The 27050-nt window shown below is 38.5% G+C and overlaps 1 protein-coding gene across 3 annotated transcripts in view; it reads right to left on the bottom strand.

Annotated features, from left to right (window-relative positions):
• The window catches only part of LOC145461513 (uncharacterized), a 32293-nt gene extending 15131 nt beyond the window's left edge, over positions 1 to 17162 (bottom strand). The window contains exons 1-2 of one of the 3 annotated variants that reach the window (XM_081445652.1): positions 12442 to 17162; positions 11182 to 11231 (exon numbers count right to left, since the gene is read on the bottom strand). In XM_081445652.1, the coding sequence (XP_081301778.1) occupies positions 12444 to 17096 (4653 nt within the window). In that variant the 5' untranslated portion in view covers positions 17097 to 17162 and the 3' untranslated portion in view covers positions 11182 to 11231; positions 12442 to 12443. Of the gene's footprint in view, positions 1 to 11181; positions 11232 to 12081; positions 12133 to 12441 lie in introns of those variants that run through there. The other 2 variants (XM_081445651.1, XM_081445653.1) reach the window with 2 other exon arrangements.
• Positions 17163 to 27050: the final 9888 nt, after the last annotated feature.

Below are 27050 nucleotides of genomic sequence, written 5' to 3'. Positions count from 1 at the left end.
AAAAATATGACAACCTGGAGCAATATTCTCGTAAGAATTCGTTGGAAATTTTGGGCGTACCTGAAGGCGCGTACACATCAACCGACGAAGTTGTTATCCGTATTGGAGAAGCCATAAACGTCGATATCAAACCGGAAGATATAGAAATATCACACAAACGCAAAAGAAAAACCGCTAAACCCGTAATTGTCAAATTCGTGAGCCACAAAGTAAAATCTCTTCTCTACAAAGCGAGAACCAAGCTTAAAAACGTGAAAACCTCTGACGTATTTCTAAGCTATGCTTTCGCGTCTCGAGAAGACCAGCGTATATTCATCAACGAGAATCTTACGAATTATCGAAGAAAGCTTTTCTGGAAAGCAAACAAGATGAAGAAAGATAACATCATTACCAGCACTTGGACAATGGATGGAAAAATATTCGTAAAGACATCGCCAAGCGGAGCACCGGTAAGGATTTATCGTGTAGAGGACTTGGACGATCTCTAAACTGTATTAATATCAAAGGACTGCTAAATAAAAGAAGGGACTACGGACTGGATTGCTAAGCGAAGGAACTCCTTAAAATAGGTCTGTTTTTTAAATTCATTTTTGGTAATTTTTTTGTTTTGTTTTGTTTTGTTTTGGTGCTTACAATTGTAAATACGAGGGGTAACGCGAACCGAATTTTTTATTCCAAAAATCTATCCTTAAATGCATAAATTACACCTACACAAATGTTCGATAATTTCATTGAATGTGAGAGGTCTCAGAGATACGGTTAAGAGAAGGAGCATTTTTACGTATTTGAAAGATCAGGAGGCCAATTTTTATTTTCTACAAGAAACGTTTTCCAAAGTAAGCGACGAAGCCGTTTGGAGAAATGAATGGGGAGGTGAAATTTACTTTTCTCACGGGACTTCTCATAGCAAAGGTGTTTGTATCTTGATTAATCGAGCGGTGAAAGAAAAAGTGACCTTCACATCCAGTGACGCGGACGGTAGATTAATCTTAATGAACCTCACTTACAACGGTCTAAAATTGTCATTTTGTAATATATACGCGCCCAACGACCACACACAACAAGTAAGTTTCATTCAAGAACTAAATTGTCCCTTAATTGACAAATCGGAAATTACAACTCTTGTAGTAGGAGGTGATTGGAATTGTACGCTATCTAAAAAAGACAAAAAAGGTGGTTCTCCTTGGAGGCCAACAGCATATAGGAATTTGGTAAATATCACCATGGATACCCTTGACCTTGTCGAGATACAAAGAACTCGTTATCCGAATGTTAGCAAGTTCTCTTGCAGGTCTAAAACGTTAGGCGTGAAATCAAGGATAGACTTCTTTTTAATATCCAAGTACTTGACAAAATTTGTTTAAAAAGTGGACATCCAAACCTCAGAAGCACCAGATCACAACACGATATTATTATCATTGTCGTGGCCGAACGAGAATCCTCGAGGACCGGGTTTTTGGAAATTCAATAATTCTCTATTAGAGGACGAGGAGTACACAACCAAAATTCTAGAATTATATCCTCAGCTTCGCGAAAAATATAATTATGTAAATGACCAACAGCTCTTTTGGGAACTGATTAAAATGGAAATAAGATGCACGACCATTTCGTTCTCTAAAGGAAAGGCACAGGCGATTCGTAAGCATGAAGTGGAGATCAAAAAACAACTTGATGAGCTGGATAAAATAATCTGCAATAGCCAGAACCTTGATAACATTGACGGAATTCTTAAACAATATGATGACCTCAAAAAAGAACTGCAACATCAATATAATAATAAAGGTAAAGCTGCAATCTTCAGATCTAAATGCCGCTGAGTAGAAGAGGGCGAAAAAGCCACAAAATACTTTTTTAATTTAGAAAAAAAGAACTATAATAGAAAAACTATCAACGAAATTAAATTGGAAAATGATGAAACAACTACTGATGAAACACAAATTCTATCAATGATCCAAATATATTATAGTAATTTGTACAATTCTCAAACAACAGATGCACAGGATAGCTTTGAAATATTTTCCGAAAGCATGGAAATTCCTAAATTAGACGATGCAGAAAGAGATGCTTTAGACGGTCCTTTGACTTACGGAGAATGTAAAAAATCATTGGAGACTTTTGAAAACGGAAAATCACCAGGCGAGGATGGTTTTACGGTAGAATTTTATAAGCATTTCTTTGATCTTGTAGGAGCAGATCTATTAGCAAGCCTGAATGGAGGTTATCGGTCTCTCAGCGTAGAGGCATAATTACGCTTTTACCGAAAGACGACGCTGAATTATTGCTTTTACAGAATTGGCGACCAATCACTTTACTTAGAGTGGATTATAAAATTGCATCAAAAGCCATCGCAAGGCGAATTGAGCCAATGCTCTCAAAACTCGTACATCCGGACCAAACGGGCTTCATAAAAGGAAGATATATTGGAGAAAATGTAAGATTAATAAGTGATATTATGGAGCAAACTCAGGTGAACAACACTCCAGGTATGTTAATATCAGTTGATTTTAAAAAAGCTTTTGACTCACTGGAATGTTCTTGTATTCAAAGTGCTCTCAAAAAATTCAATTCTGGTGATAGCTTAAGAAAATGGATCGAGATCTTCTACATGGACAAAGAAAGCGCAGCTTTAAACAACGGTTTTGCAACGGACTGGTTTAAACCCTCTAGAGGAGTTAGACAAGGATGCCCACTCTCGCCATATCTGTTTATCCTGACAGCAGAAATACTATCAAACAAAATAAGACAAAACTCAACCATAAAAGGAATCAGAATTTTGGGCTCAGAGATCAAACTAAGCCAATTTGCAGGCGATACCAACTTATTTTGTGCTGAAGTGGCTTCTGCCGAACAAGCACTGAAAACTTTGAGCGCTTTTGGGAATTTCTCTGGATTAGTGCTCAACGTAGAGAAAAGAAAAGCATTCTGGTTAAGGAAATGGTTGAATAATAGAACCAAACCACTAGGGATAAAATGGATGAATACTACCACAAAATTACTAGGAATCTACATTTCCTATGACGAAAAAGGTAATAACCAGATGAACTTTAATTTGAAAGTACAAAAACTGCAGACAAATTTAAACATTTTGGAAATCGAGAGCATTAACACTCTCTGGAAACGTACTAAAAATTATATCTTTGGGTTATCTAACTTAATATACTCAATTTCAAATGTTAACGTCCCTAAGGAAATAGTGCCAATGGTAAAAGATAAAATGTTTCGTTTCCTTTGGAAAAATAAGAAGGACAAAATAAAACGGACTAGTATGTACCAAGACCTTTCCACGGGAGGCTTACGGATGGTTGACATCGAACTTACGATAAAATCGCTCAGACTTGCATGGATCAAAAGACTTCTCTTTAGAGATAACTGCAATTGGAAAGTAGTACCGGACTATTTTTTTAACAAACACGGAGGTCTCAATTTCCTGCTTCGATGTAACTACGATGTCAAATATTTAAGGCACATTCCAACATTCTACAGAGACATACTTATTGCATTTGATGAAATCAAGACTCTGTACAATTATGATCAAGGAACCGAAACCATTCTCTTTAATAACAAAGAAATCTTAGTTGATGGAAAACCGCTGTTTATAAGGGAATGGTTTATCAAGGGTATCCACACGACCCAACAGCTTTTTAATGAAAACGGTCAATACCTAACTTTTCAAGAATTTCACGCTAAATATTATTGTAACACAAACTTTCTCCAGTTCTATCAAATCTTGAGTGCAATTCCTGTGAGCTTGAAGAACAGAGCGCGAGTGCTAGAGCAAAACTCGATCTTTAATTATAGAGAAAACTGGAAATCTTTTTTACTGAACGAAACTAATCAAATCAATTTTGAAACGTATAAGGCAAGAGACTATTACCGCCTACTTCTTGTTAAGAAACACCAATCACCTCATACTGGCCCGGAAAGATGGAAAAGAGATATTTCAATAGACATAGAGAATTGGACAGACGATTTTAAAAGAGCTTCAAAAACATGCAAAGAAAATAAGTTGAAAGAATTCCAATTCAAACTTATCCATAGGATTGTCATTACAAAGAAAGAACTCTTCAGATATGGGATAAATACAGGCAGTGACTGCATCTACTGTGGTGAGCCAGACTCCATCAATCACACCTTTATCGACTGCGAATTTACAAAAACCTTCACATGCAAAGTCATTAATTGGTTTAACACTCAGAATGGTTCAAACTTTAAACCAGATACAAAAGAAACGCTTTTCGCCACCTTTAAACACCCAACATACATGGAGCTAGTGAGAAAATTCAATTACACCCTCCTTTTTATGAATTTCTACGTGTATGTAAGTAAACTAAACAACAGGTCACTTTATTGCTAGAATCAACTATAAATACAAAGTTGAAAATTTGTAAATTAACACCGAAAAAGTACTCGTAACGTAACAATGCTCCGCACAAACTTTATAGACTAAGTTACTTTTAATTGTATTAAATCAAGATTAAAAATCGTTCCTCCTCCCCCTTCCCCGCGCTACTAGTTGTTTGTTTGCTTTTTTGCTTATTTTGTAATTTTAAGTTTTCCTTTCCTTTTATTGTTTTTTCTTTCTCTTTTTATTTTTATTTCTTGCTTTTTATCCTGTTTAATTTAATTGTAGCTAATGTGTGCTGTCAGAATTAATTAATTACTTTATGTTATTCGTTTTCCTAATGTAAGTAAGTAACACCTGATGTAAATAAGTAATGTACATTGTAGTATCGGAGTAGCCATACCAGAGTACTTTGTTATTGTAATTTTTGTAATTTGTGATACGTGTAATTTGTTAAGACGTGTTACTCTAAATAAATGAAAAAAAAAAAAAAAAAAAAAAGACACGAGAGATTGTGAATTTACCATTTATGTCAGTCACTTCATAATAAACTTTCCACGATGCAATCGATGACATTCTTCCTCATTTCCATTGTAACAGACCACGACATCACAGAATCAAACAGCTTCAAGTTTACCATTAATCTTCGTTTTCGGTATTTATGAATGTCACAGCTATACATTATTCTCAACTGATCAAGAGGGTAAACAATACCATTTTAGCTTCTTTCTACAGTAGGTTCCCTTTGAAAAGTACGAATTGCAGATTCGGGTGTTTCAAGAAATTCCAAGAAAACAAGTGATCACGAAGTGCGCTCCAAGAAATTAGTTTAGAAAGATTATGGAGTTCACAGAGGAAGCATGTTTTTGATTGTATCACGCATGCGTTTGTGGGTATACGGGATGTGGGTTTAAAAAAAGGATACGGGGTAAAAATACCTTGGTGGAAAGATAATCTGCCCTCTTCGGCGAGCTGGAGGCGCGACTCTTTTATAGTTCATGGTGAGACACGGAATTATAATATAGAAAACAGGAAATCGCATTTTCTCTGGAAACTCTACAGTTTCACTGAACTGATTTCCAAGGACCGCGCATTAGCTCAATGACCACGAAATACTCCTCTAGTGGCCACAAAAAAAACAATGATACAGACAAACAAACAAACAAGACAAAACAAAACAAGGCAAAAATATTACTACTTCTACTACTGTTCAGAGTTCATTTGTTATCCTCGGTGTCTCCCTGGGTCCTCCGTTCCCCAGTAGGGTGACATGATGCGCGCAGGTATAAATTGTCTCGTTTGATTTGTTGTGGACACCCAAATTATCAATCGAAGAAAATCAAACTTATTTTTGGCGAGGTAATTCAAGATATATGCGAACGAATTAATTCGAGTTTGATTGGTTCCTGATGTTGCGAAAGCAAACCATGCCAAATTTGTATTAGTTATCGTCCTTTCATTGAGGCCAGTGTGTGTACAGCATTTCGTAACTGAAAGAAACCCGTTCTGTGATAGAGTTAGGTTCTGCTTTAAGGGCGTAGCTTGGGGGGAGGGGGGTTTCTAAGGTGCTTGTGACTCCCCCTTTTTTAAGTTTTCTTTAAGGAAACAACCTACAACAGGTGGCAAAAACGGCATGCCAATCTGGTGAGTACTCTTACTTTGACACAGTGTGACCTCCCCCCATCCCCCATTTGAAAAATCCTGGTGGAGATGATCAACGTCTTTGTAAAGTGACTATCATAGAGGTGTGTTCTTGATCCATTGCAGTCTTATCTCAGCCCTAAATGTATTCCATAACCGGTTGGTAGGGACATGAGGCAATAGCTAAAGCAGGTCGCTAATAGAGTACTAGCAGTGCTGGCAAAAACATTTGATTCGGGATATCGAGACCATAAACACTAGGCCATACAATTATATGAGGAGGTTTTCGGGATATCCCGAATAAGCGAGATCGATATGGTAACTGTTAACAGTGGAAGCCGAAATTATACAATGTTGGAAACAAAATATAATTACGACTAACTTACCGTTGCGCAGCAGACTGTGTACAGCCGTTTTCTCTCCTTAAGAAAAATTGCAGAGGGGTGTCTATGTGACATTGTTACAGTATAGCGTGCTGTTCGCATAAATTATGGTTCCACAAAAATATTTCAGTTTCAAATTATTTGACATCACAAGAGGAAAGAGAAACAAAATACGAAAAAGACATTGCCGTATGCACGTGAACTTTGACTGATAAAGCCGTTTATGACCTCTGCGAAGGAAATCATAGAACAAACAAGCTTCGAGTTCAAATTCAGCCTTCCCTATGTTTTTTTTTATGAATGTGGTAACGAGTTATTATTGTCAACTGAGAGGACAAACAATACAAGATTAGCTGCTTACCCTAGTAGAGCTTCCTTTGAAAACTGAAAACTACGAAGCATTCCTGTGAGAAACGTATTTTGTACTTTTGTGCGAGCGAAACTGATCTCTTAGGGAATACGTTATTAGCTCACGAAACACAAAATGCACCTAAAGAGCCCAAACAAAATAAAACTGACTGGTCAGATTTTATTCCTCGTAGTTCTAAGTGCCTCCCCCACCCCCTCCAGGAAGGTATCCGAAGGAGAACTCAGTGTATTGTCCTCTTGGGTCGGGAAATGGACAATTTCTTTCTTACCGAATTATAATAAAAGGTGTGTTATCGATTTATTGCAGTCTATTGGTTCAAGCCTGAAGTCGGGAAGGATGTGTAGTAATAACTTAAGCTAGCGAAGGCAGCTCAAATATCCTCTTCTGGCAGATTACTGCTAGGAAAGGTTTTCGTTCGAGACCTTCCTGCTTTAACCAAGACGCAATAAAATTAACTGGGACGTTTTCGTGATATCCCGAATGAACAAGATGGATATGGTAAAATTTCATTAGCAGAAACGGACAACAACGACTTACTTACCGTTGCGCAGTAGTTTGTATACAGCGTCCGTTCTCCTCAAGAAAACTGCAGAAACGTGTTTGTGTGTTACTGTTAATAATTCTGTTGCTCACACAAATTATTCATCCGTAAAACTATTTCAGTTTCCCAGCATCTGACGTCATAAGCGGAACAACAAAATAAATGATATTGCTGTCTGCACGTGATTTTTGCATTCGGCCGTTTATGACCTTTTCTATGTTCACCGATATAACAAACCAGACCGCTCGGAATAATTTCGTCATGACCATTATTGTTTGATGCTTCAGTTAATCAATCTTTTAAATGCCAAAGTATTAAAAGACAATCTCACATACAGGTTCACCGCCAGTAAATTTACTATTTGTGTCAGTCTGTTGATGATATCCGTCGTCATTCCCGTTGTAACAGGCCTGGAAGTCACAGAACCAAACAGCTTGGAGTTTGCTATTAGTCTCGAGTACATTCAATTGTTAATTGGTTAAGAAAAGACCAAAACACAAAGGACAACTTTTACCTACCACAGGGAATTTCACGTTGGAAAGGGTCGAAATTGAATTCTATGAAACACTCAGGAAAAAGGATGATATATATTTCGCAGGGGTTTGGTGGAATGCGCGTCGGGTTTGAACAAGAGGCGAGAACCGAAATATGACACTTCTTCGTAAAAACATAATATGCACTCTTTAATAATTAATGGCGGGATACGCATTGACAAACAGCAAATTGCGAATCGTTTCTTAACTCCACGGTGTTACTAAAATGAACTGTGAGGAGCAGATTTTGTCTCAAGCGGCAGGAAATACGCCTCGAGAGGCCGTCTAAAGAAATTGTCCTGATATTTTTTCTTCTCGTTATATTTAGTATTTCCGTCCTTCCGGCAGCTTAATGTAATACGCGGTTTTGAAGTTATCAAGATCGAACAAAACCGAAAGAAGTTTTAATGGAGCTAAATCAAACTATATAAGAACGATTCAATTCGTGTTTGCGGTACGTAATATTGCTTTTGTTTTTTGTTTTTTTGTTTTTTTGTTCTTCCGTACAGGAAGGACAGTGTTTATAGAACATCTGCTTGTGGCGAAAAGAAACCTCTGTTCAGGATCAACCTGTCATGATTAAGGTGTTCACATCTACTTGGCGTGGATTGATTCATTGCAGTCTGCTCCCAACTCTGAATGTGGTAAATTCGAAAAACTGGTTAAGAGGGACATAAAGCATTGCTTATGTGGGTCACCGGAACAATCTACTAGCAAATTATTGGTGCCAAGAGCATTTGATTTAGGACCTCAAGATAATAGCCACTAGGCCATACAACTATACGAGGAGGCTTTTTTCGATATCCCGAATGAGCAAAATTGGTATAGTAATTTTTATCAGTCGAACTTGTAATCAAATATTGTTTTAAACAAAATAATGAGTAACTTACCGTTGCACAGTGGTCCGTGTTCAGCCGTCCGCTTTCTTCAAGAAAAATTGCACAGAGACTTCCGCGTGTCACTGTTCATAATAGGGTCGCTCGTGTAATTAACATTCATAAAAAAAAGTTTCAGTTTCACAGCATCTGACGTGCCAAGCGGAGACAAAAACGAAATTGTTGGGTTCATGTGATTTTGTCATAAGGCCGTTTGTGACATTTGAGCATGTTCACAGATATTCACGCAATAATTGCTCAAAAGGAAACTGAAATGATATTGAGTTACTTCCCCTTCGACTAGAGGAAAAAAAAACTATCTAGGGTGTATTACATCTTTTCCTATCTGACATGCTTTAAAGACAGAGGGCGACCTTAGAAGAACTTAGCCTGCGAGCAGGCTCACCTTTGAGTCACGCACGCGAGCGACGAAGAGCAATGCGATCCGGCGGGAAGGAATCTGGTGAAGAGGCGCAAAGTTTACTTTCTCGTGTCGCGGCTTCGCTTCCGGATTTCTCGCTCGCTGCTACGCCACGCGCCCATGTGCTCCAACGTGAGCTCGCTCGCAGGCTAAGACGAATTTAGCTGATGTCGCTCGATCTTTTTTAATTCTTCATGCGCATTATTAAGACGCGAGAGAATGTGAATTTACCACTTAAGTCAGTCACTTCATAATAAACTTTCCACGATCGATGCGATCGATGTATTCTTCCTAATTTCCATTGTAACAGACCACGACATCACAGACTCAAACAGCTTCGAGTTAGCCATAAGTCTTCGTTTTCGGTTTTTATGAATGTCACAGCTCTATATTATTGTCAACTGAGAGGGTAAACAATACCATTTTAGCTACTTACTACAGTAGGTTCCCTTTGAAAAGTGAAAAGTACGAATTGCAGGTTCGGGTGTTTCCAGAAATTCCAAGAAAACAGCTGATCATAAAGTGCGGTTTAAGAAATTTGTTTAGAAAGACTGTGAAGTTTACAGAGGAAGAACGTTTTTCAGTTTTCTCTTCCGCATTCCGCCATTAACTTATTTAAAATCTCCCGCATCCCGCCTGCGTAATGTATTTTCACGCATGCTTGATGGGTACGCCTGGAAATGCCCTACAAAATAAAGCAATTCCGATTTCATTCGTCGCTATCCTCAGTGCCTCCCTCCTCTGGTAGGGTAACTTGCTACTCGCGAGTGTAAATTATTTGATGGACTTTGGAAAACCAAGTTATCAATCGAGGAAGTTCGAACGAAGTTTTACTGGAGCTACTGTCAATCAAGCTATATCAGAACGATTGAATTTGACTTTGATCGGTACGTAATGCTTCTCCTACAAAACATCCCACCAACTGTTGTTGTTTTTCTTTGCACAATAAGGCTAGTATAAGTATATAGATTTGTTTGCATTAGAGAGTTGTTTTCGTTATGGGATAGCGTAAAGTCCTACTTCGACAATTTCGGCAGGAGTATGACGCATGTGCTAAAGCAGGTCAGTAATAGAATTCTAGCAGATTACTCCTGGCAGGAGTTTTGATTCTTGGACTTTTTTTGTAGTATCCGGAACATTTAATGACAATGTTATCAGTAGCAGCCTGTATTTTATGGCAAGGTAGTTATTAAGCAGATCTCAGCGTTCTGTTTCGATCTTTCTGGGTCGGGATTTTGCCATAAGAACCGTTTCCATGGAAACGGTCATAACACGTATATTTTTGGTTTTTTGAAAGAACGTCCCGGTGGTCATATAATAAACTACTTACTAACCTAGCTTGCTCGAGCCGTACTGGGGAATATTGGCCTTCGCGCGGTCGTTATTGTATGGACCTCGCTTCGCTCTGTCCGTAATGCAACGACCTTGGGCAATTATTCCCCAGTGCGGCTTAAGCAAGCTAGGTTAGTAACAGGTTAATATTTTACATTGTTTCTAAGAAAATATCCTCTTAATTACCGTTGCGGAAAAAACAATATAGAAAAGTTTATAATTTTTTGTGTGCAAATATACAAGATGCTCAGACACCGCGCGTTAACTCCCGGAAATCATGCACTTGATCCCGGCATGCATTTACTTAGCTGCTGCATATTAGTGAAGGCAAACCAGGAATGCATGGTTTCCAGTCTGGACTACAGCTCTGAACCGATAAGAAAGGGGATAGCGAGTAAACTGTGTGATGTTAAAAATGATCTCACTTTATTTACAAGAGGCACTACAACACACGTCAAAAACTATCTAGTGCTAAAATTTAGATTGAATTAAATTTCAAACGCATTAATACAACTATAGAGACAATAACTACCCTAAAGTCATCATCAGTTCTCGAGTCGCCAGTAGGCGCATAGTCTAAAGTAATACAAGATATTTGCCTGAGGCAAATTAAATTAAATGGTATTATAAGGAGATCAATATCATTTATCAAGCATTCAAACACAGCTTTCTTAACTGGCCTACCTAAACTCAGTGATTGATGCGTTTTGCAAATGAACAGAATCTGCAAACAATCCAATACGCTTCAGCAAAGTACTTTTCCTGCTTAGTTGTGTTTTTGTTTGTTGAGTTCCTGGACATTAGTGAAAGTCAAAAAAAGTGAGTGATGAAAACACAAAGAGAAAACTCATCCCCACGAACAATTTAAAAAATGGAACTTTTAATATGATACCATAAACGACACTTTAAAAGTAATGGCGCACTGTTTAAATCGCTAGTCAGAAGTTGTGTCGTGCGCGAGGTGACTCCTGGGTGAAAAACAACTGGAATCAAGGAAACACTTATCCTGAAGGAGAAGGCAAATTCTAGGCTTAGTAAGAAGGAAACTTTAATTTTTCATACATTATAATCGCTCGGTAACAGTGGGTCGCAGGAGGGGTGAGTGGGAAACATTCTCAACAGGGACAACTTTTCACCATGTAAGTAGGCCCTTAACTTGCAACCGACACTGAACCACCAGTCGCTTAGCGGCGATAGTGGGTTAAATCGAAGAGATTTAGACTTAAAAAACACTCAGAGAAAATTAATTCTCCCTACTCAATTACCGTATAGTTTTGTTAACGTAAGTTCTGAGAATTTAGTGTCACATCAAGACGATTGGTCTATACTCATCACCTGTCTCCCGGACAATGTGTTGATGATCTTTAACTAATGGCTACTCACTTTCTGATCTCTAGCTATTACTTTCCTTTCTAGCTCGTTCATAAGACTTGCCACGGAGTTATTTCTTGAAAAACCTCACTCGTCCATTTGATTTAAAATTGTCTCTATTCGAAGGACATCTCACACGGAGAAAAAGTGGCAACGAATTTAAACAGTGTTTATTTGATGCATGTGAGCGCAATCTTAAATTACAACGCTTAAAAGCCTGGAAACGTAGCTGTTACCATGCGCCTCCGTAAAAACAGGAAAATAACCCTTGCCTACACAGACACTCATGATCAGAGTGCGCACTCAGTTGTTAGAGGTTATTGCTGAAAAGTATCAAACAAAAGCGTCTATAAATCACATTGTTTGTCCAGTTGATGATTTACATGGTTAGCATAAACACTCACGTTTCATTGGCGAGGGCTAGGCTTCGAGAGAACTACCAACAGATCAAATCGTTGCGCGAGTGTTCTAAATGCAAACGATTTCAAGAACCGTTGCTGACATGTCTAGCAGGATTTGGATCTCGTAACTTATGACATGCAATGGCAACAGTTTCGTTAACGTTTATTAGCTTGCCCCCTCCCCCCCCCTCCCTCCGCCAAAAAAGCGTTTTGTTTCTAACAAATACTTACCGTTATATCCCAAAGTCAAATGTCACGTTGTCTCCAATCAGCATAAACGGCGCCCAATCGCGAACGTTGTTAAAGCCGTTACCTCTCATCCATTTCATGGCCTGGTGAAGAGATTCACTGGCACTCTCCCCACGAACAAGATGCTCGTAGAAACGACACATTAGCTGCTCTGTTGCTTCGTCACTTATGGCCCATAGAGCCACCAAAACGGACCGTGCACCGGATCCTAAGAACGCTCGAGCGATCCCAACGACTCCTTCGGCTCTAATCTGCCCACGTGCACTATGACAGCAGCTAAGTACCACCAGTTTAGCTCGCAGTTGAACTTTTGCAATGTCAGACATCGTCAATAGGTAATCTTCTTCTTCTGGAAGCCTGTTAGCAGGTCCTACTGGAGAAAGGGCAATTTCTCCTCTTTCGGCATTACCATGGGCTGCAAAATGTATAAGACTCACTGAATGTAGCCCGTCAAGTACCGCCTGCTTTGTTGCCTGCCGTCCCAACAAAGGTTGAACACCTAGCAGTCGTCCAATCCTGGCTGCTTCATTTCCTGCACAGGGTAACCTAGAAACCCACATCTTCGTTCCTTTGTAACGCACCGTACCGACAACTGGATCCCCCACTATCAGAGCACCAGTCTGACTGTGATAGTATACAGGACTGTCCTGAATGAGCTTGAGAGTCGTCAAAGAAGGAACGATGCGGATTCTGAATTTCTCTGATAAATACCTCCCGCCTTCATCTGTTAACGCTGGAAATGGAACTTGGTTTAAGAAGCGATCAGGAACAACAATGAGCTCGGGCTCCTCAAGTAGATCAGCTACCGGACGGATTAACGCTCTGTAGTACAAAGAAACGTTCGATTCGGAGTTTTGACTTTCTTCATCTTCTTCCTCTATAAGTCTCAATGCAGCGAGGTTCTTAACGTCACTTAAAGATCGATCTTCGCAATCTTCCTCGGATAAAATACCAAAGCTCCGAAAGCTTTTTTCGAAGAAATCATGTAACTTGCCAACTGGTCCGGCACCAATTAGTTTCTCATCCACTGTTATTCTTCGGAACTGAATGATTCCTCTGGTCTTGAGAATCCAGAAAGACAGATCACTATTATAATAAGAAATGTACAGACAAGAGGAGTTACTTTCTTTTTTCATAATATTTTCAATACCAATCCACGATTGCGGATCAGCCGAGATTTGGCTTTTAAGAGAATACTGAGTTGCCATCAAGTCTGCTAATGCTCTAGCCCGAGCCAGCTCTAAAACATAAAGTGCATGGTTCGGATTTCCCGAAAAACAAAGGAATGCACTAAGATTCCGGTAGAGAAAATAGCGATCATCTGAAGACGATACCTTAAAATCGTCGTTGTCCCCTAACAAACTTCGTAAAGTTTCGCTTCTGTTCATACTCAAAAACAGACAGTCAAACGCTTCCTGGATCTTGTACTGGCATAACTTCACCACTGAAATATTAAAAAGAAATTTGAACTCGCTGTCTAAGTCTTCAATATCTCGACTAATTGACAATGCCTTTTCAAGATAACTTTCAGCCATGACGTATTCACTGAGAGATCGATACAATGCTCCTAAGTTTCCGTAATCTGCTGCTTCTCCTTCTTTGTCACCAATTTGTAATCTGATGGCAAGTGCTTTCTCAAGATATTCTTTCGCTTTGTCATATTTACCAAGAGATTGAAACACAGTTCCTAAGTTTCCGTAATCTGCTGCTTCTCCTTCTTTGTGACCAATTTGTATTCTGATGGCAAGTGCTTTCTCAAGATATTCTTTGGCTTTGTGATATTCACCAAGAGATTTAAACACAGTTCCTAAGTTTCCGTAATCTGCTGCTTCTCCTTCTTTGTCACCAATTTGTATTCTGATGGCAAGTGCTTTCTCAAGATATTCTTTCGCTTTGTCATATTCACCAAGAGATGAAAACACAGTTCCTAAGTTTCCGTAATCTGCTGCTTCTCCTTTTTTGTCACCAATTTGTATTCTGATGGCAAGTGCTTTCTCAAGATATTCTTTGGCTTTGTGATATTCACCAAGAGATTTAAACACAGTTCCTAAGTTTCCGTTTGAAGTGGCCTCTCCCCGTTTGTCACCAATTTGTATTTTGATGGCAAGAGCTTTCTCAAGATATTCTTTGGCTTTGTGATATTCACCAAGAGATGTAAACACAGTTCCTAAGTTTCCGTAATCTGCTGCTTCTCCTTCTTTGTCACCAATTTGTATTCTGATGGCAAGTGCTTTCTCAAGATATTCTTTCGCTTTGTGATATTCACCAAGAGATGTAAACACAGTTCCTAAGTTTCCGTAATCTGCTGCTTCTCCTTCTTTGTCACCAATTTGCATTGTAATAGCAAGTGCTTTCTCAAGATATTCTTTGGCTTTGTGATATTCACCAAGAGATGAAAACACAGTTCCTAAGTTTCCGTAATCTGCTGCTTCTCCTTTTTTGTCACCAATTTGTATTTTGATGGCAAGAGCTTTCTCAAGATATTCTTTGGCTTTGTGATATTCACCAAGAGATTTAAACACAGTTCCTAAGTTTCCGTTTGAAGTGGCCTCTCCCCGTTTGTCACCAATTTGTATTTTGATGGCAAGAGCTTTCTCAAGATATTCTTTGGCTTTGTGATATTCACCAAGAGATGAAAACACAGTTCCTAAGTTTCCGTAATCTGCTGCTTCTCCTTCTTTGTCACCAATTTGCATTCTAATGGCAAGTGCTTTCTCAAGATATTCTTTGGCTTTGTGATATTCACCAAGAGATGTAAACACAGTTCCTAAGTTTCCGTAATCTGCTGCTTCTCCTTTTTTGTCACCAATTTGTATTCTGATGGCAAGTGCTTTCTCAAGATATTCTTTGGCTTTGTGATATTCACCAAGAGATGTAAACACAGTTCCTAAGTTTCCATTTGAAGTGGCCTCTCCCCGTTTGTCACCAATTTGTATTTTGATGGCAAGTGCTTTCTCAAGATATTCTTTCGCTTTGTCATATTCACCAAGAGATTGAAACACAGTTCCTAAGTTTCCATAATCTGCTGCTTCTCCTTCTTTGTCACCAATTTGTATTCTGATGGCAAGTGCTTTCTCCAGATATTCTTTGGCTTTGTGATATTCACCAAGAGATGTAAACACAGTTCCTAAGTTTCCGTTTGAAGTGGCCTCTCCCCGTTTGTCACCAATTTGTATTTTGATGGCAAGAGCCTTCTCAAGATATTCTTTCGCTTTGTGATATTCACCAAGAGATTGAAACACATTTCCTAAGTTTCCGTAATCTGCTGCTTCTCCTTCTTTGTCACCAATTTGTATTCTGATGGCAAGTGCTTTCTCAAGATATTCTTTGGCTTTGTGATATTCACCAAGAGATGAAAACACAGTTCCTAAGTTTCCGTAATCTGCTGCTTCTCCTTTTTTGTCACCAATTTGTATTCTGAAGGCAAGTGCTTTCTCAAGATATTCTTTGGCTTTGTGATATTCACCAAGAGATGAAAACACAGTTCCTAAGTTTCCGTAATCTGCTGCTTCTCCTTTTTTGTCACCAATTTGTATTCTGATGGCAAGTGCTTTCTCAAGATATTCTTTGGCTTTGTGATATTCACCAAGAGATGAAAACACAGTTCCTAAGTTTCCGTAATCTGCTGCTTCTCCTTTTTTGTCACCAATTTGTATTCTGATGGCAAGTGCTTTCTCAAGATATTCTTTGGCTTTGTGATATTCACCAAGAGATGTAAACACAGTTCCTAAGTTTCCATTTGAAGTGGCCTCTCCCCGTTTGTCACCAATTTGTATTTCGATGGCAAGAGCTTTCTCAAGATATTCTTTGGCTTTGTGATATTCACCAAGAGATGTAAACACAGTTCCTAAGTTTCCGTAATCTGCTGCTTCTCCTTCTTTGTCACCAATTTGTATTCTGATGGCAAGTGCTTTCTCCAGATATTCTTTCGCTTTGTGATATTCACCAAGAGATGTAAACACAGTTCCTAAGTTTCCGTAATCTGTTGCTTCTCCTTTTTTGTCACCAATTTGTATTCTGATGGCAAGTGCTTTCTCAAGATATTCTTTGGCTTTGTGATATTCACCAAGAGATTGAAACACAGTTCCTAAGTTTCCGTAATCTGCTGCTTCTCCTTCTTTGTGACCAATTTGTATTCTAATGGCAAGTGCTTTTTCAAGATATTCTTTGGCTTTGTGATATTCACCAAGAGATAAGAAGAGAGTTCCCAAGTTTCCGTACGAAGTGGCTTCTCCCTTTTTGTCACCCATTTCCTTCATGATTTTTATGGCTTTCTCATAAAGTACCTTTGCTTCTTTGTATCTATATTGCTGTTCACATATTTTAGCCATTGCTATTGTTAGATTCCTTTCCTCGTCTTTTTTACTACACTTGCGGTAAATTTCAAGAAGTTCCCTGCCGTAGATTAAGGCTTTTGTATAATCAGGGATATGACAATACGCAATGAAAAAAGTTTGATAAATGCTAATGTTGATTAAATTGAAAAGTTTTCCCGCTTTTAGTACTTCGTTATTTAGGCAGATCAAACATTCTTGGCAGACCTCAATGGCCTTTAGACCACGATCAGTGTTGACAAGGAAAGTAGCAACAACCAAGCCAATAGAGATGGCTTGTAAAATGTCTGTTATGATGCCCATGGCGTCCCTTTCTATAGGCCCTGTCAAGCGGATAACAGGAATCAAGATTTGTAGCTATTTCGAGTAATAATATATTTGTGTACGTCTTTCTACCTGGTTGTCTAAGTGGGTAATGGCGAATTCAAAGCTGGGGGTAGTCCTGTTATGGATTTTGTCATAGGGGAGCAGAAATAGTCCCAATGTAAAGAAAAGAAAACTGATGAAGATAAGAGGCCGTTGGTTGAATGCAGTTAGTTGTCTTGGCGTGTGTGAAAACCGTCGTGTTGATCATTTCAGGGCAATGCGTTTTTTTCTTAGAGTTGCATTTGACTTTTTGTTTTTCTTTTTTCTTTTCCAGCAAAAATCACCGTTAAAGTTCAGGCTGCTTACTAGTCTTTTTTTTAGCTAAGTATTGCTGTGACTTTTTATCGATCCCAAAATTATTTTATCAGTGTTGGGTCCTTCAAAATCTCTACTCTAGCCTATTAATAAAAATGTGGCCGAGCAGATTGCGTCCGATCAGTAAAAGTAAATCACACTGAACATAGCCGAGCTCAGTCACATTCATATTTTTTTAAAATATATAATAAAACTATGTATCTGGTGTGCTCTGCTAATTCCAGTTCTGGCTACTCTACTCAAATGACGGTGATACTTTAACTGTTTAACGTTTCCCGTTTTCTCCAATCGTTGAGCTCGCGAAAGTCCCCCTTTTTTTCCTCGAAAGTGCAGAGCGACTGTGAACAGTTAACGTGATGATTTCAGTCCAATATGAATAACAAAGCTAAATCTGATTTGCACTCACCACTTTTGCTGAGTCACTAGAATGGAACAAAAACCAATATGCGCCGACAACGATAATATTTCCTGTAAAAATTGTCAAGTGGGAAAAGTTAAGCAGATTTTTACTCCAAAACAGTACCTCCAAACAAGAATTCGTTTGATTTATTTCTTCGCGTGACTTACAGCACTCAAAAACTGAAGAAAATCAGTCACGCGATTCATGAAAAATCTCTTTCAGTGTAAATTGAAACTATTAAACATCGCTTTCAAATACACGTTATATGTGTATGAAACAGTATCAATCACGAACAGCTTAAAGTTTACAAACTTACCGTGTTCAGTCTCTCGATCCTCGGACGAAATTAAATCAAAGGTGATCGAGACTGAAGAACAAAAACAAATGCAAATTAAATAGTGGAATTAATTACTGTTGGCAAACTGCAATGCCTTTTAAAGCATATTGCGTTGTTGACTATAGTTAATAGACTGAAATGATTATTAAGCCCAACAAAGTTCTTTGTTGTATGTTTTTGTTTTCATTTCGGTCTTGACCATGCTTTAAACACAATAGGTAATTATTTCTGTTTCACAGGCTATATAACTCAACTGAAAAGTTTCGGTTACGTGGTTTATGCCTATTACATATAATCTCAAAACGAAAGACTGTTTACTGTGTGGATCTTCCAACATAAATCGTGGCATCTTTGTTTGCTCTTTTGAAGTTTGTAAAGTTTTAAAACTATATGCCCCTCCACTTACTATAAGTTGATTAACGAATAAAGTTTACATTCCTCGCCTTCCTTTCATAGAAACTAACTGACTTGCTCACAAGACAAATACGATAACTAAAGACGAATGGCTTTTGCCATCGTTCTGTTGTAATTCTTCATATTTGTTATATGCGAGTGCTCATTTCATAAGTTACTTTGCACGATCTCATTGAGTTCCTTCTGCCGCCGTCTCATGGTAACAATATCAATTGACAGAACTAAAAACTTTCTCTTTCTCACAGCAAACAATTGAGTTTGGGATTTATTATCACTGCATGATTGGCTGAAGGTCGTGGCTATCATAATTGAGCTCTATATTATTCTAACTGGTTAAGACACCAGACGATGCAAAGTGAAACTACGAAAACCACTTGATGGGTTCTCGATATCTCGAGGAAACACTGATTATCCTAATACGTCATGCGTGGAAGATCTATTTCGAAGTTTCTGGAGTGTCAAAATGTAAACTTGGCAGGATATGAGAGATAAGCTGAAAATCATGGCGGGATGTGGAATGCGAGATGTAGGATTTAGGATAAAAATATCTTGGCCTGAGCAGCATGTGCTCATTTCAACCAGGAAATGCGGGATAAATTTGATATTGAGGGGCGGGATGTGGGATAAAAAACAGCAAATCACAGTTACTCAATGCTTGGAGAAATAAATTTACCTTTCGAAAGTGTTTGGAAACACTAATGAGTTTGTAAAACAGTTTTCCAATCGCGTTTCGGTCACACCAGCGTCATTAACTGTAACTGGTTCAAATTAGTCTTCAATAACATGACGTTAAAGTTAAAAGTAGTTCTTGATTACCGTCGATGCTACTGCAACAAATTCTCTCAGGTTGTTTCTTTGCATTCAAAAATTAGATCGACTGCAAACAGTTTACTTAATGATTTCAGTCTACTATGGATAACAAAGCTATTAAAATAGTGATTTATACTCACTGGTTTTGGTGAGTCGACCTCAATGAAACCAAAATGACTACGCGTCAATAACAGGACCTTTTCCTCTGACACGTAGAAGAGGGGGAAAAGTTTAGCAAATTATTTCTGCGCAAACGAAGCTTCCAAACAATTATTCGCGTGACGTAGTGTTCGCGTGACTCACTAATAACTCTTACAAGAAAAAGAAAAGCAGCCACGCGATTCATGCAAACCTCTCCCAGTGTAAATTTAAAGTGTTAAAAATCAGCTGTACTTATTATATGCGCACTCAACGCTATCAGTCATGCACAGACAGCTTACAGTTTATAAACTTACCGTGTTCAGTTTCTCGGTCTTCTGATGAAAGTGAAACAAGAGTGATAGAAACTGAAACAACACTGGGGGGTTTTCCTGCAAGACAATAAGAGGTCCAATAGGAAATCAAAACAATTTAAAATTGAAATATGTTTTAAACGTTGAGCAAAACAATTAAATAAAAACATTCGAAAGTATGTTACATTTTGTCTTTCCTATGTGCATTCTTTGTCAAATACTGACCGTTAAGTCTAATAGCTTTCAAAGTACATTGAGTGTTTGACCATATCTAATAATCAGTATAATGGTTATCAAGCTAGACAAATTTCTTTGTTGTCTGTTGTTCTTCGCTCTTTGGTTTAACCGTGCATAAAACACTATAGGTGTTAACTCAGTTCTGACTTATTGGTTAACCAACTTAACTGTTTCGCTTAAGTAATTTTAAATGAACTGTTCATGATCGCAAAGCGAAAGATTTTTCAAAGTCATAGACCATCCAGCATAAATCGCACGAATCTCTCGTGAAAGCTGTTTTTGCCATCGATCTGTTGTAAAATATGGAAGACCGTGAATTAACTTTTCGTCAGTTTGCACTTTATAATATACATTGTGCGATTTGGGCGAATTCATACTTTCGTTTTCCCATGGTAACAGACATCAGATCTGACAGAGCCAAAAACTTTGTTATCTACTAGAAAGCGGTAGAGCTTGCAGTTAATCCCCTCTTTATGATTGTCGGAACATGGTCGCTATCGTAATCGAGCTATATATTATTCTAACTGGTTAAGATAGAAACCAGACGATGCAAAGTTAGCACTGAAGAGCTGTACTAACCACGGCGAAACTTAGCCTTTCAAAGTGAAACTACGAAAACCGCTTGAGGGAGTTCTAGATATTTCGATGAAACACTGATTATCATACTACATCATGCATGGACGGATGTATGTCGAAGGTTTTAGAGTGTCAAAACATAAGCTTTGCGGGAGGCGAGAAAAGCTGAAAATAAGCAGGCGGGATGTGGCCTGAGCAGCAGGTGCTCATTTCAACCAGGAAATTCGAGATAAATTTGATATCGAGGGACTGTGAATGACAAAGCTGAACTTTTTTTGCGTTCGCAGGACGCAGTTCATAATCTTGGGTATACTGTGGTTTCAAGGTGACCTATTTAGACATTTTTTCTTCGAACGTCTGCATTTTCTGCGCCATTTTGAATGACGTCACAAGCCATATGCGCAAAGACTATCACACACCTCAAGGTTTTCGTTGTGGTGTGAGCAAGTCTGAGCATCTAAAGACTACCTCGTGGTTTATAGTTTATTTTGTATGTTCATGAACACGACTTTGAATCGCCGTGGGTTTGGGATGTTTACCGTGGGAACAGCTGTGTTTCATTGGCTGTAGTTTGATGTGGTTAGTGCAGGTTGCACAGGGGCTGGTACGCTTTCGCGAGCTAAAATTTATCGGCCTGAATGTTCGGCGCGGGCTGCCCAATAGAGCGAAGGGAGTCATTGTAATTTCGCTAGCCAACATTTATATGGGCTTGAACTGACTGATGTAGGAAGCATTTCAAAGTTAAGCATGTTGTCAGGGATTGTCAGAAACTAAAAACGACTGTATTGCACTTGCATTGTACTTGAATTGTTAGAAATACACTTGAATAGGGTTAACAGACACCCTGTTGTTGCTTTATCAAAACCAAAAGTTAGTATACGAACAATACCGGTCAAGAATCGGCTTTTATAACCATTTCGTGAATCAACAGGAAGTCTTATCACATTTTAAGGATCAGTTATGAAATATGATGTGCGTGGCCTCAATTACGGACAACGATGCCGTATTGTGGAGAATTTGCGACAATTCTCTGAGCCAAGACGTTAATTCTCATGCCAAAATTGAAACATGTTACCCAATAAAAAGTGTGCAATTATGAGGTGATGCTTTGGTTGACACAAATGATGTGCTGCAAAGTGTATATAGGGCAAACGACTGATGTGGAGGAAAATCTAGACCCTACAATTTTTGATGTCATTGATTCGATCGTCATTTTATGGGAATTAGAACATGCACGAAACGATACAACGTGACGTAACAGTGACGCTAACGGTCTAACGTAAGTAGACTAGCTATTATCTAAACATACCAACAAATATACCCCATGTTGCGGGCGCAAACGGGGACGTGGTAGGGATCGGGAGGCAAAAAAAAAAAAAAAAACCCGTGAAAGAAAGGGAACAGCACCCTATCCCGATGAAGACGCTCGTTTCCAAGAAGCATCCCAGTTTAATTTCCTCAACCCGTAAAATTCAAAAAAAAAAAAAGAAAAAAGGACGTTACGCACACACAAGTACGCAGTGCGGAGCTATTTTTTCCTTAGACGCGATAATCGCTCCTTCGAATGTTTACGATAAACCAGTTCGCGATCGCAAATGTTTGCTTACATTTGTGCTTAAAGCTTAAAATAATGTACGTTAAAAAAACACTTTTACAAATTAGCTTTGACGCTGAAACCGATTACCAGTTAATGTGAAAATCTTTAGCGCGAAATTAGAAGGCTTATGTAAATATTTTTGTGAGTCTACGGAAACAGGCGCCGTCGCGCAACGTATCAACAAATCGTATTTTATACGGCGGACCTCAAAATAAAAATATGTCTGTCTGTAAAACCTCGATTGCTGATGAAAAATGTTGACTTTAGTAATAGCCAGAGGTTGAAAGTCAGCAAGTGAAGTCATTTAAAGTATATATATTAGTGACGGCGTCGAACGCATTTATAATCTTTGATTACTACCGACTACCTTACTCACTAGTTTTGGTGAGTCAACAGAGTGAACCCAAAACTAACACGTCAGTAACAGGACCTGCTCCTCTGAAAAATAAGCAAAAGGGAGATATTTTAGCGAATTATTACTACACAAAACGTGCTCCCACGCAGTCATTCGTGCTACTTGATAATTCGCGTGACTCACTATTGGCTATTCACTATTAGTCTCTTCCAGTGTAAACTCTAGATCTTGGGTATGTGCACGCTACTAGTCGCAAATAGCTTACAGTTTATAAACTTACCGTGTTCAGTTTGTCACTCTTCTGATAAAGGCGGAACCTAAAGTAATAGAAACTGAAACAACACTGAGGGAGTTTCCCTGCAAGACAATAGGAAGCCAAAACAAATTAAAATTGAAATAAGTTTCAAACGTTCGGCAAAACAATCAAATCAAACATTCGAAAGCAAGTTACGTTTTTTCTATTTCCATTCCTTGCTAAACAATGACGGTAAAGTCGAATAGCTTTTAGAGAATATTGGGTCTTTGACCATGGCTAATAATCAGCGAAATGGTTATCAAGCTAGACAGAGTTCTTTGTTGTTCGCTCTTTGGCTCAACTGTGCATAAAACACAATAGGTTTTAAACTCAGTTCTGTCTTATGGATTAACGATGCTTTGCTATGTAAAGGCAAACGATGCAGCTTGCAATTAATCATCACTTTATGACTGTCTAAGTGTCGTGCCCATCATAATCGAGCTATACATTAATCTAAATGGTTAAGATAAAAACCAGACGACACAAAGTTAACTAGGGCTGTACTTACCAAGGCGGAACTTGCTTCGGAAAGTGACACTACGAAAATCGCTTGAGGGGTTCTAGACATTTCAAGGAAACACGGATCATCATAATACGTCATGCATGGAGGATGTATTTTTAAAGTTTCTGGAGTTTGAAAACATAACCTTGGCGGGATGCGGGAAAAGCTGAAAATCCAGGCAGGATGCGGGATGTGGGATTCGGGATGAAAATATCTCAGCCTGAGAAGCATGTTCTCATTTCAACCAGGAAATGCGGGATAAATTGGATATTGAGGGACGGGATGTGAGGTGAAAAACAGCAATTCACGGTTACTTAGTGACTGAAGAAATACATTTACATTTTTGTCCTATCTGCATTCTTTGTTAAATAGAGACAGTAAAGTCTAATAGCTTTCAAAGTATACTGTGTTTTTAATAATCAGTGACCTGGTTATCAAGCTAGACAAAGTTCTTTGTTCAGTTGTATGTTGTTCGCTCTTCGGCTTAACCATGCATAAAACACAATAGGCCGATGTTAACTCAGTTCTGTCTTATTGATTAACCAACAGAAATGTTATGCTTATGTAATTAACGCACTGTGTATGATCAAAAAACGAAAGATTGTTGACAATCTTGGACCTTTCAGTATAAATCTTGGCATCTTTGTTTGCTCTTTTGAAGCTTCTTGGGCTTAAAAACCATTCCTGTTTACTATTAAACTCTGTGTCCGCTGATTAATATAATTTACATTCCACGCTGGTTCCTGTCATAGACAGACTGACTTGCTCTGAAGAGAAACAAGGCAACTAATGAAAGCTACTTTTGCCATGATTCTGTTGGAAAATATGGAAGACCGTGAATCAACTTTTCGTCAGTTTTCACTCATAAAGTACAAAAGCACTACGATTTGATCGATTTCAAACTGTCGTTTTCCCATGGTAACAGACATTAGAAATAACAGAGCCAAAAGCTTTGTTGTTTACTAGCAAACGATGGAACTTGGAATTGATCATCATTTTATGATTGTCTGAATGTCATGGCTATTTTAATCGAGCTATATATTATTCTACCTGGTTAAGATAGAAATCAGACAATGGAAAGTTAGCTAGAGCTGTACTTACCACGGCGGAACTTGCTTTGGGAAGTGAAACTACGTAAACCGCTTGAGGGTTCTAAATATTTCGAGAAAATACTGAGTATCGCAACACGTCATGCATGGAAGATTCATTTCGATGTGAAATGTCAACACATGTTGGGAGGCGAGATAAGTCAGTTTAAAATCCAGGCGGGATGCGGAATGCGGGATTCAGGATAAAATATACTGGCCTGGCCTGAGAAGACATGATGTGCTTATTTCAACCAGAAAATGAGGGATAAATTTGATATTAGGGACCTTACGCATATACGACGGCTACGGCGAGGACGACGCCTGGTAAAAAAATGTGTTTCTATTTTACTTTGGAATTAATTTTCTCATTTATTTAATTAGATCTATCCAGTGCGTCTGTCGGTATTAAAACTTGCCCCTACTGAATATGCTACAAACGTGTTCAGTTCCAAATAGAAATACGAAAAATTAGCCGTTGTGGTTCGCGTTCTCCAGACAACGCAGAATTTGGTCATTTCATGATCACGTCGTAGATTTGCAGGGGACGGCAAAGAAATGTACCAAGAATTATAACGCACGTGAGCAGCCATTGTTTTGCTCATTAAAATTTTTATTGGGTGACGTTCTCGCTGCCGTTGCCGTCGTGTTTTGCGTAAAATCCCTATTGAGGGACGGAATGCATGATGAATGCCAGCAAATCACGCCTACTCAGTAACTGAATTCATTAATATACCTTAATTGGAATCCCTGATGAGACACGAAGGACGCATTTTCGACTTTTCAATCGCGCTTCATCTATAGTCACAACAGCGACATACAGTAAATATGATTAGAAACTGGTTCTGATTGTTAACATAAAGTTTCCAAAGCAGGATCAAAATGATGGTCTGAGTTCTTTCTTTGTGTTGAAAAAGTAGATCGAATGAGAACAGTTTACTTGATGATTTAAGCCTACAATGAATAACAAAGCTATACTCACTAGTTTTGGTGAGCCAACAGAGTGAAACCAAAACTAACACGCGTCAGTAACAAGAACTTTTCCTCTGAAAATAAGCAAAAGGGAATAAGTTAAGCGAATTATTACTGCACAGAACGGTGCTTCCAAGTAATCATTCGTGTTACTTAATAATTCGCGTGACTCACTATTGGCGCTTACGGCAGGAAGAAAATCAGTCACGCGATTCAAGAAGTCTCTTCCAGTGTAAACTCTACATCTTGTGTACATGCACGCTATTAGTCACAAATAGCTTAATACAGTTTATAAACTTACCGTGTTCAGTTTGTCAGTCTTCTCATGAAGTGGAACCCGGAGTGATAAAAACTGAAACAGCTCTTAGAGAGTTTCCCTGCAAGACAATAGGAGGTCCAATAGGAATTCAAAACAAATCAAAATTGAAATAAGTTTCAAACATTGCGCAAAACAATCAAATAAAATCATTCGAAAGTAGGTTACATTTTTTCCATTCCCATTCTTTGTTAAACACTGACGGTAAAGTCCAATAGATTTCAAAATATATTGGGTTTTTGAGCATAGCTAATAATCAGTGAAATGGTTATCAAGCTAGACAAAGTTCTTTGTTGCATATTGTTGTTCGCTCTTTGGCTTAACCGTGCATAAAACACAGTAATGAGTAGATGTTAACTCAGTTCTGATTTATAGATTTACCAACAGAAACGTTTCGGTTATGTAACTAATGCATAGTGCATGATCGCAAAGCGATCTTGGACCTTTCAACAAAAATCTTGGCATCTTTGTTTGCTATTTTGAAGTTTCTCGGGCTAAAGAACCGCTCCAGTCTACTATTTAAGTATTTGTTGGCTGATAAATACAATTTACATTCCAAGCCTTCCTATCATAGACAGACCGACTTGCTCTAAAGAGGAATAAAGCAACTAATGAAAGCTACTTTTGCCATCGTTCTGTTGTAAAATATGGAAGACCGTGAATTAAGTTTTCCTCAGTTTTCGCTTTATAATGCACTTTGCGCGATTTGGTCGATTTGAAACTCTCGTTTTCTCATGGTAACAGACATCAGAACTGACAGAGCCAAAAACTTTGCTATGTAACAGCAAACGATGGAGCTTGTAATTAATCATCACTTTGTGATTTTACGAATGCCCTGGCTATCAGAATCCAGCTATATATTATTCTAACTGATCGATAGAAGCCAGAGGATGCAAAGTTAATTAGAGTTGTACTTAACACGGCCGGCAGAACTTGCTTTGAAAGTGAAACTGCGAAAAACCGATTGAGGGGTTCTAAATATTTCGAGAAAACATTGATTATCATACTACGTCATGCATGGAAGCTTTATTTCGACGTTTTTGGAGTATCATAACATAAGCTTGGTGGGAAGCGAGATAAACTGAAAATCAAGGCGGGATGTGCAATGCGGAATGCGGGGTGCGACATTCAGGATAAAATATCTTGGCTTGAGCAGCATGTGTTCATTTCAACCAGGGAATGCGGGATAAATTTGATATTAAGGGACGGGATGTGAGATGAAAAACAG

Source organism: Orbicella franksi, chromosome 1, assembly GCF_964199315.1.
Source record: "Orbicella franksi chromosome 1, jaOrbFran1.1, whole genome shotgun sequence".
Lineage (NCBI taxonomy): Eukaryota > Metazoa > Cnidaria > Anthozoa > Scleractinia > Merulinidae > Orbicella > Orbicella franksi.
Note: the sequence above shows the minus strand (reverse complement) of the source record. Positions and strands in the feature narration are given on the sequence as shown.